The sequence below is a fragment of the Coregonus lavaretus genome (assembly GCF_964263955.1).
Source record: "Coregonus lavaretus genome assembly, chromosome: 13".
In the NCBI taxonomy this organism is placed as follows: Eukaryota; Metazoa; Chordata; class Actinopteri; order Salmoniformes; family Salmonidae; genus Coregonus; species Coregonus lavaretus.
In genome coordinates, this window is record NC_140000.1 from 6,436,193 (window position 1) to 6,447,852 (window position 11,660).

General features: G+C 41.6%; 1 protein-coding gene across 1 annotated transcript; it reads left to right on the forward strand.

The window, feature by feature from the left end:
- The first annotated feature begins 1,613 nt into the window (after positions 1-1,613).
- Positions 1,614-4,896, forward strand: LOC311139426 (single-strand DNA endonuclease ASTE1-like). The gene is made up of 4 exons (XM_084174302.1): positions 1,614-2,966; positions 3,062-3,275; positions 3,377-3,548; positions 3,677-4,896. Exons 1-4 carry the CDS (start codon positions 1,668-1,670, stop codon positions 4,092-4,094), a joined length of 2,103 nt encoding a protein of 700 aa, XP_084030428.1. The 5' UTR covers positions 1,614-1,667; the 3' UTR covers positions 4,095-4,896.
- The last annotated feature ends 6,764 nt before the right edge of the window (positions 4,897-11,660 follow it).

Genomic DNA, 11,660 nt, shown 5'->3' on the forward strand with positions numbered 1-11,660 from the left:
AAAGCACCCCCACACAATCACACCTCCTCCTCCATGCTTCACGGTGGGAACCACACATGCTGAGATCATCCATTCACCTACTCTGTGTCTCACAAAGACACGGCGGTTGGAACCAAAAATCTCACAATTGGACTCATAAGACCAAAGGACAGATTTCCATCAGTCTAATGTCCATTGCTCGTGTTTCTTTAGTAGTGTTTTCTTTGCCTCAATTCAACCATGAAGGCGTGATTCACACAGTCTCTTCTGAACAGTTGATGTTGAGATGTGTCCGTTACTTGAACTCTGTGAAGCATTTATTTGGGCTGCAATCTGAGGCTGGTAACTCTATTGAATTTATCCTCTGCAGCAGAGGTAACTCTGGCTCTTCCTTTCCTGTGGCGGTCCTCATGAGAGCCAGTTTCAACATAGCACTTGATGGTTTTTGCGACTGCACTTGAAGAAACTTTCAAAGTTCTTGAAATGTTCCGGATTGACTGACCTTCATGTCTTAAAGAAATGACAGACTGTCGTTTCTCTTTGCTTATTTGAGCTGTTCTTGCCATAATCTGGACGTTCTTTTACCAAATAGGGCTATCTTCTGTATACCACCCCTACCTTGTCACAACACAACTGTTTGGCTCAAACGCATTAAGAAGGAAATAAATTACATAAATTAACTTTTAAGAATGCACACCTGTTAATTGAAATGTATTCCAGGTGACTACCTCATGAAGCTGGTTGAGAGAATGCCACCTGTGTGCAAAGCTGTCATCAAGGCAAAGAGTGGCTACTTTGAAGAATCTCAAATATAACATATATTTTGATTTGTTAAACACTTTTTTGGTTACTACATGATTCCATATGTGTTATTTCATAGTGTTGATGTCTTCACTATTATTCTACAATGTAGAAAATATTAAAAATAAATTTTTGCATGTGAACACGGCATCTCTTCACAGGTCGCTTGTCGCGCGTCAACCAGGCTAAACGAAACCTAGATAAACCGATTACCTGCACATGAAGAAAACCAAACGGATGTTATCTAGCCCCGAGGAAATTGATTTAGCAAACCATACAAATAAAAAACATTACAAAAACATTAAACCGTACAAAACCATTCATCTTAAACATAAAAAAAAAAAACAATTGGGAATACTTCCTTATTATTATACTTCAAAACACTTTAAACCTACAAATGTAATGAAGGCTACAAAACACAATGTTGCGCAAAGTCAGGCTCTGGCTGAAAATCTGCATTTTAAAATGTTTTGTTTGTTTGGGGGGGCAGGAGAATTGACAAGGATTCAACTTGATTTAACTCTGATCGCTGTTATTACTATAATTTTTATATGGCAAACATTGACAATAATTGTTCATGCCATGAGAGGCTCAAATTAAGCAATTTAAGCAATTCGAATGCATAAGATAAGTACTGAACATAATTTTACCATAATTGCACACAAAAAACATCTAAACACATTTCCACCCTCATGACTGTAATATAAAGTCCCATAAACGAGTCTATGCCTACTGTGATCAGAGACAGTATGGGAGTGACTTAGATGAGGGATGGAAAGTGAAACTTAAGGAAAGGGAAACTCATCCATTAATGCTAGACTCACTTAGTCAGTCCCATGACCACTGAAACTCTTCACTAGGAAAGACATCCCCAGACAGAGCACACCATGGGCGTCCAGGGATTGACCAGCTTTATGGAGAAGAATGGAAACATTTTAAAAGATGTTCACCTCAGAAACAGCAAGCTGATCATAGATGGTAGTAATCTGTACAACTTGCTTTATTTTAAACCACGTTTGGATCAGAATCATGGAGGGGATTATGATGCTTTTGAGGGTCAGGTCTGCAAGTTCTTTAAGGCTCTGAAAGACTGCGGCATTGACCCTTATGTCATTTTAGATGGGGGCTCTGACTACACCGACAAAAAGTTTGAAACTCTCAAAGAACGAGCTCAATCAAGGATCAACACAGCCAACAGCTTGTCGATGGGGCATCAGGTGAGTGGTGTACTACCAATCCTCATCAAACATGTCTTCAAACAGGTCCTCTCCAGCCTGAAGGTGCCTTTCGCAGAGTGCATTTGTGAGGCAGACCAAGAAATAGCCTCCCTGGCTCAAAGGTGGAACTGTCCAGTGCTGTCCAATGACAGTGACTTTTATATCTTTGACATCCAGTCAGGATGTCTGCCCATCTCCCATTTTCACTGGGAGAAAGTGTCTATGTACCGTGGGAGCTCTATAAAATACATTCCCTGCAAGCTCTACACCACAACAAGCTTCTGCAGACACTTCAACATCAACAGACAGGTTCTCCCAGTCTTCGCCGCTGTGGCAGGAAATGACTACATCAACTTGCGTAACATGGGCGTTTCCCTCAGGTGGGAAGAATACTCGTCGATGGAAGGAAGGTTTGCCCGCTTCGACGGCTTGCTGAATTGGCTGGCCCGCTTCCAGGGGCAGAAGGAGGCCTTGGACTCTGTGCTCAGGCTTATCTTTCATGGTAACAACAGACAGAAAATGGATGCTGCCTGCCAGGGCCTCTCCCTGGGCATAGAAGAGTACCATCTTCCCCCTGGTTGCCTGGAGCGGTTCTTCAACGATGGAGTGGGACCAGGCCTAGGCCGTCTCGCAGAGCCTCTGAGGGTCCTTCCAGACTGGACCCTGCTGCCGTTGATGAAAGGTACTCTTCTCTCCACCATGGTGGATGTGCTGCTGCTGAGGAGGGTGATGCACAGTGTTCAGGTGGAAGATCCCCGCTTGCCTAGTGGGAACAACACCTCACGGCCCATACGCCAGGTACTCTACGGGCTGCTGCTGGGTGGGAGGAGGACAGACCACAGCAGTCAGAGACCCCCAGTGGATGACGTGGAGGAGTATTACAGGGAAGGCAATAACCTGACCAGCAGCATGGTTGAAGCCATCCTGCCCAGTACTGCAGAACAGCTGCAGCTAGACACTCTGGATCAGGTATGTATACATGTCTATGATATAGTATACAGTACATTCAAACATACTGCTGTTGATTCTCAAATTGATTCTCATTCTCTTGCTCTGTTCCTTAGGCTCCAAGGTCAGTGCAGCTTGAGGTGTTTTTGGAGACACTTGGTGTGTCCCAGTCCACTTTGAGCGGTGTCCCGCCTCATTTGCGTCTTCCTGTGGCTGTCACCTGCTACTGGCTGAGGCACGCCCATCCCCCAATAGACCTGCCTCTCCTGCAGGCCCTGCTACTAGGATTGGTGTACGGAGAGCTCTGCAGACAGAGGAGGAGCCAAAGAGGTATGGCCCAGAGCATGAACAAGAAAACACACAATTTACAATTGATAAATATTGAAGTGTGAGAAGTGCAGCCACTGACTCCTCCCTTTTTTGTGTAACAGGGTTTCTGGAGGGACCAGTGTTGGAGAGGCTGAGAGGGCTGATTCAGAGAGGTGCAAGGAGCCTAGACCTGGGTGTGGCCCACGCCTACAGCCAATGGCAGTGCTGCCTGAAAGAAAGCCTTTACCTGAACCAACTGCTGTGCCTCCCGCTAGCCGAGCCTCAGTGTGCCTGGTAAGGTGTCCCTTCCTAAATCAACCCTTGCCCCTAAACCTAGACCAGTGGTATTCATTCACATTGTATTCTAGCCCAACAGAAACACAGCTAATTCAACCATATTTTGTTTCCCTGGTGGTGTCTAGGCTGTACAAGGGCACTCTGGTGCACCAGCTTGTGACCAAACTGAGAGGGGGGTTAACCCCAGATTCTCTCCTGATGGGAGGCCCTTGCTCTGGGCAGCTGTATAGGGCCATGCTGGGAGCCATACTCAACTCCCATGATGCTCATGAGGCTGCTGTCATCCCCTTGGTGTCTGGGCCACAGCGGGCCACACCTCCATCCTTGTCACAGCCACTGGACGACCTGACATTCCGTCTACACATTCTGGCTCTGGAAGAAGATGATGATGATGGTGCTGCAGGAGGGAGGAAGGTCATGCCAGAGGACGATCTGGGTTGGACTTTGGTCACAGTGCAGACCCGCCACAAGAAAAAGGACAGATTCAACCGAGCTCGGAATCCAGAATTCTCCCGGAAGCAGGGGCGGATCGGCTGGGAGTAAGGAGGGGCCACAATATAACTGTTTAGTTATAGAGACGTTCTGCTCAACTCTTTCATATTTTTATTGTTCTTATGTGTACCTTTTATAACTTAATTGACATTGTTTTTAGCATGAACTATAAAATAAGTGTATAAAAGATAGATGTAGATTTTATAAATGATAGAAGACGGAAAAGTTTATAATATATAAACATAAAAAAGTGATGATAAATTTGACTTTGTTTAATCGGTTTTTATTTCTTTGCTCTCTACTGTAAAGCATATTTTGGTCATTGAAAATAGCTGTACAAATCCCATGTATTGTTACAATTACATTACTGCTGCTCTGGAAATATTTTATCATCAAAATGAAAATAACATTTAAACCAGCTGTTCTTGAGAATTATTGGGTATTCACAATAAAGTATCTCTGCTATGGCAGTATATTTTATATGGAAATCTTTAACTGAACAAATCTTAGATATTGTACTTTTTAGCTCAATCACAATTTTTCATAATTGTGTCAGTGTAGCTGAAAATGTATGACACTTAAAGGTAGATGTCTCGCAGCTGCAATCATGTTCTGTGCAAAGTGTGGTAATTTTGTTTTCAATGTTCAACTGCTTTGCTAGATCCATAAAATGCTCAGCGCACGTTTCAGCATAGGATGGAAGCAAATGTAAGTAATTATTACAGAAAACGTTTGACCTGTGTCATTGCCAACAAAGGGTATATAACAAAGTATTGAGAAACTTTTGTTATTGACCAAATACTTATTTTCCACCATAATTTGCAAATAAATTCATTAAAAATCCTACAATGTGATTTTCTGGATTCTTTTTTCTCATTTTGTCTGTCATAGTTGATGTGTACCTATGATGAAAATTACAGGCCTCTCTCATCTTTTTAAGTGGGAGAACTTGCACAATTGGTGGCTGACTAAATACTTTTTTCCCCCACTGTACATGTAGTTATTACATTTACATTTTAGTCATTTAGCAGACGCTCTTATCCAGAGCGACTTACAGTTAGTGAGTGCATACATTTTTTCATACCATGCATGAGATCCCCACATTGTAGCATGTACATTGAATATGTTCACTGATCATGTACTCTACCTTGGCAAATAAAGGTGCAGTTCAGGTATGAATGTCTGTGAGACATTATTTTTCAGTCATATCCAATACCAGGAGTATCAAACTCCAGTCTTTTAATTAACACTTTGTCTGCATGTATGTATTACAATTATACACTTCAACAGTGTTTACCAATTCTGGTCCTGGGACATCAATGGTTACACATTAACTATGCAATACACCACAAACATGATTTAACTAGTTCAAATAAAATAAAATTTTATTGGCCACATGCGCTGAATACAACAGGTGCAGACATTACAGTGAAATGCTTACTTACAGCCCTTAACCAACAGTGCATTTCTTTTTAACAAAAAAAGTAAAAATAAAACAACAACAAAAAAAGTGTTGAGAAGAAAAGAGCAGAAGTAAAATAAAATAACAGTAGGGAGGCTATATATACAGGGGGGTACCGGTGCAGAGTCAATGTGCGGGGGCATCGGCTAGTTGAGGTAGTTGAAGTAATATGTACATGTGGGTAGAGTTCAAGTGACCATGCATAAATAATTAACAGAGTAGCAGCAGCGTAAAAGGATGGGGTGGGGGGGCAGTGCAAATAGTCTGGGTAGCCATGATTAGCTGTTCAGGAGTTTTATGGCTTGGGGGTAGAAGCTGTTGAGAAGTCTTTTGGACCTAGACTTGGCACTCCGGTACCGCTTGCCGTGCGGTAGCAGTGAGAACAGTCTATGACTAGGGTGGCTGGCAGAGGTGGGTAGTAACGAGTTACATTTACTCCGTTACATTTACTTGAGTAAGTTTTTGAACAAATTATACTTCTAGGAGTAGTTTTAAATCACTATACTTTTTACTTTTACTTGAGTAGATTTGTGAAGAAGAAACTGTACTCTTACTCCGCTACATTAGGCTACAATGAGGTCGTTACTTTTATTTTTACCTCTTTGGTATTCTACGCGTCATTGTCTTTATCCCCCCGCATATGCCTTATTTTAATATTTTATTTTGACAGAGAGAGAGAGAGACTTCCGCTAAGGCTCTACCACGTGACTGTGTTTCACCAATCATACGTAGTTGTGCAGTCTCGTCACTTTACCATACTCAATCTCAGTGGCGGGACGGGTTGGCTTTACAGTCATAGCAACACAAAAATGTCAGAATTAGCCGTCGGCAATGCAGACACAGACGAGGAGGAACACCCGCACCCCTGGCCTCATATTGAAAGCATGTTTACCTTAGTAAAAGTGCGAAAGAACAGCTACATTATGCGGTGTCTTCTGTGTCTACCAAAACAAACGGACATTTCAGCATTCAAGAACTCAACATCTAACTTGAGGAAACATGTAACGGTAAGTTTCCTAAATTCGTTTTTTTTTTGCTGTGGATAGGCGAATGTTTGTCTTTTAGGTTACATATGTTTTAAACATTTTCTATATATATATATATATATATATATATATATCCACATTTGATGTGATAATAAGTCTCTTTTAATGTCTTGATCTCCCTGTAGCCTCACAGATTTTTTTTTTGTCCACAGAGGATTCACCCCAACAAACTGGCAAAGTACACAGACTTACTAGAGAACCACAGAAAGCGTAAGTCCTCCTCTTCCAGTGATACTCATGTGAAAAATGCAAAAATCACAGCCTTTGCTGCCCCAGGGCGGGTAACACAAGCAACGCTTGACAAGCTGATGCTACATTTTGTATGTGAGGCCAACCAACCATTTTCTGTGGTTGAGACGCCATCCTTCAATACTTTGATAGAAACCTTGCAACCTCATACAGTAATGACAAGGAAAACGTTATGCACAAGAATACAAGAAGCTGCAAAACACAAGAAGAGCATAATCATCAAAAAGCTGAGTGCTGTGAACTATGTTGCTAACGTAGCTACTTAGGTGTCACCTGTCACTGGATAGACAACACCTCACTGGAGAGGCACTCCACATTGGCTTGTAGACCTGTCAAAGGCTCGCACACGTTTGATGTCCTTGCTGCTGCATTAGAGGAAATACATTCTGAGTACCACATCAGGGAAAAAGTGACCAGGACGACAACAGACAGTGGCTCAAACTTCCTTTCGATTATACAGTGGGGAAAAAAAGTATTTAGTCAGCCACCAATTGTGCAAGTTCTCCCACTTAAAAAGATGAGAGAGGCCTGTCATTTTCATCATAGGTACACGTCAACTATGACAGACAAATTGAGAATTTCTTTTCCAGAAAATCACATTGTAGGATTTTTAATGAATTTATTTGCAAATTATGGTGGAAAATAAGTATTTGGTCATCTACAAACAAGCAAGATTTCTGGCTCTCACAGACCTGTAACTTCTTCTTTAAGAGGCTCCTCTGTCCTCCACTCGTTACCTGTATTAATGGCACCTGTTTGAACTTGTTATCAGCATAAAAGACACCTGTCCACAACCTCAAACAGTCACACTCCAAACTCCACTATGGCCAAGACCAAAGAGCTGTCAAAGGACACCAGAAACAAAATTGTAGACCTGCACCAGGCTGGGAAGACTGAATCTGCAATAGGTAAGCAGCTTGGTTTGAAGAAATCAACTGTGGGAGCAATTATTAGGAAATGGAAGACATACAAGACCACTGATAATCTCCCTCGATCTGGGGCTCCACGCAAGATCTCACCCTGTGGGGTCAAAATGATCACAAGAACGGTGAGCAAAAATCCCAGAACCACACGGGGGGACCTAGTGAATGACCTACAGAGAGCTGGGACCAAAGTAACAAAGCCTACCATCAGTAACACACTACGCCGCCAGGGACTCAAATCCTGCAGTGCCAGACGTGTCCCCCTGCTTAAGCCAGTACATGTCCAGGCCCGTCTGAAGTTTGCTAGAGTGCATTTGGATGATCCAGAAGAGGATTGGGAGAATGTCATATGGTCAGATGAAACCAAAATATAACTTTTTGGTAAAAACTCAACTCGTCGTGTTTGGAGGACAAAGAATGCTGAGTTGCATCCAAAGAAAACCATACCTACTGTGAAGCATGGGGGTGGAAACATCATGCTTTGGGGCTGTTTTTCTGCAAAGGGACCAGGACGACTGATCCGTGTAAAGGAGAGAATGAATGGGGCCATGTATCGTGAGATTTTGAGTGAAAACCTCCTTCCATCAGCAAGGGCATTGAAGATGAAACGTGGCTGGGTCTTTCAGCATGACAATGATCCCAAACACATCGCCCGGGCAACGAAGGAGTGGCTTCGTAAGAAGCATTTCAAGGTCCTGGAGTGGCCTAGCCAGTCTCCAGATCTCAACCCCATAGAAAATCTTTGGAGGGAGTTGAAAGTCCGTGTTGCCCAGCGACAGCCCCAAAACATCACTGCTCTAGAGGAGATCTGCATGGAGGAATGGGCCAAAATACCAGCAACAGTGTGTGAAAACCTTGTGAAGACTTACAGAAAACGTTTGTCCTGTGTCATTGCCAACAAAGGGTATATAACGAGTATTGAGAAACTTTTGTTATTGACCAAATACTTATTTTCCACCATAATTTGCAAATAAATTCATAAAAAATCCTACAATGTGATTTTCTGGATGTTTTTTTCTCATTTTGTCTGTCATAGTTGACGTGTACCTATGATGAAATTACAGGCCTCTCTCATCTTTTTAAGTGGGAGAACTTGCACAATTGGTGGCTGACTAAATACTTTTTTCCCCCACTGTATGGTGAGGAGAAAGAGGAGGAAGCCATCAATGTACAAGAGGAGAGTGACTCCACCCTTGATGATGCAACAGAAGATCAGAGTGAGTCAGAGGTGGAGTATCAAGATGTCTGCAATTCTGGATGACAACACAGGCCTTGAGTACCAACTTCCAAGGCACCAAAAGTGTGCATGCCATCTCCTCAATCTTATATCCACAGTTGATGCCACTGCTGCAGGAGGAGCTGCAAACGAAACCTACAAGAGGCTGTCTCGGTCTGCTTTTGCAAAATGTCATGCTCTTTGGAATAAAACCAGCAGGTCAACCATGGCTCATGAAACAGTGGAACGTGAATGCAAGCTGCAGTTTCTCCGACCCAATCTGACATGCTGGAGCTCCCTGTTCCTCGCTGTAGAAAGGATTGTGCGCATTCACCGAGAGCAAGGAGAACAAGCAATTCGCAATGTCTGCACAGCATTAAAGATAAAGATGTAAGTTGACAAAATGTATATTTTGTTTTTAAAGAATAATACAAGTAAATAAGCCTTGCTGATTAATGGGTGAATCCACTTGTCTCAAGTAACTAAGTTTTCTTTGCATGGTGGTGTGACAATTGTGGATGACTTGAATGAAATATATATATATATATTTTTTGTATTTAACATGTACAATGCATAATAAAGACATTGTACCAGAAATAGCTATAAGTCATTGTTTTATCGTTACATCTTTTATAGGTTCAATCCAGCTGAAAATGGGTTTTTGGTCGAGTATGCTGCTGTGATGAAGCCTGTTGCCATGGCCCTTAATATCCTCCAAGGGGAATCATCTGTGCATATGGGCCTCCTGCTGCCAACACTTTACCAGTTGCGGGACAAGCTGAAGAAGTTGGAGTCAACTTGCAAAATGTGTACACCTCTTGTTCACGCCCTGCAGCAAGGGATCCAGAAACGTTTTGGAGACGTCATGAAAGTGCCTGAGCTGATTGCAGCAGCAATACTCCTACCAAGATTCAGAACATCCTGGACCACAGAGGAGAACATCTTAAATGCTGGTAAATATACTTGTTTATCAATTCAAATGTGAACCAGTAGACATTGACCTATATAACTCTGTATAATCTTACTGTCATTTAGGGTTATAGTGTGTCAGTGACAAACCACAGGGTGGCAATATAGTTAGTGGGACTTTTTTTTGCTGACTTTTCTTGTTAGATATTGGAACTGGAAGTAAACATAATGCCCGATCTACAACTACATCACTCTCCTCTAATGCCTTTTAGAGAACATGCATTCAGCTTAATTTGTGTTCTGGGATACTAGGCCTGCAATATTGTTTTATTTGGCCATCTATCATGGACTGGTGCTTTTTCAGTTGATGTGTACTGCTGCTCTTTTCCTCTGCTCAGTGAGATGTGCAGTGTGGCCTAATCACAGATCAGAGTATTCATTTCTAGGCACACAGAAAAAGGGCTGTTGCTTGCCATGCAATACAAAGGTACTGAGTAGGCCTAATCAACACCTATTGATTATTTTACGTTGACCGCTTCCTTCTGGTGTGCAGTTTTCTGTTCAGCATGCCTGGTATGAAACGTTTGTGTGTTTCCTTCTGTTGTTCTGTCACTGTGGAGACACACACATACACAGTTTATGAGAGTTTATGGGCTGCCTCGTTCTAGTTCTGCCTGGTAAAAAAAAGTATAAAGGTTTGGAAATGTGTGTTACTTGTGCTTATTTATTTTTTATTTATTATTAATTTTTTTATACTTGAATTTACCTGAATTATTTTAATTTAAGCTATTTTGTAATTCATTAAAGATGATTATTTTGTATTTTTGTCTGTCTGATTGTTGTCTTGTGTTTAAAAATAAATCAGACGTTACTCAACAGTTACTCAGTACTTGAGTAGTTTTTTCACCAAGTACTTTTTTACTCTTACTCAAGTAATTATTTGGATGACTACTTTTTACTTTTACTTGAGTCATATTATTCTGAAGTAACAGTACTTTTACTTGAGTACAATTTTTGGCTACTCTACCCACCTCTGGTGGCTGGAGTCTTTGACAATTTTGAGGGCCTTCCTCTGACACCGCCTGGTATAGAGGTCCTGGATGGCAGGAAGCTGATTTGTAATAGATATATACAGAAACAGAATTTAAAAACAGTACACTACACTTCCTATGCACCATGTGAATACTCTAAAACTGGTTCATCTCACTATCTAATTTCCTTCATCTGCATTGATCTGAGGACACAGGATAGGTGTAGTATTTCATTAAATGACACTTACTTTCAACCAGTAGAGAATGTGAAACGCTTTATTGAAATAAGTTAATTATCCAAGTGTTATAAATACATAATATGAATATTATAATATAAATATTATAGTCTAAATACAAGTTCAGTATGTACTTCAATGCACATCTGGTGTGTATTATAAATAGAGGAAGAAAGAAGAGGTGGGGAGAGAGGTGTAAGAAAGCGTGTAAAAGACAGAAAGGGAAAGAGGAGGTGGGGAGAGAGGTGTAAGAAAGCGTGTAAAAGACAGAAAGGGAAAGAGGTAAGAACAGAGGAGCAGGGAAGACAGCATATGATTAATGAATTACAGTGCTACCCTAATATTCTCTCAGTTCATCACAATTACATAATAGTGTCTCTAGCGGTGTCTCCTAACAGCCTGCATTCTAGCTTGTCCTCCATTGCTACTAGTAACGTTACTTGTATTGCCGGCATCAACGGTATGTTTCGCTTGTAAATTATAACGAAGACTCGATGTACTTCGGTAATAAACAAATTCAGCCTTGCAGTAGATGCAAATTACTT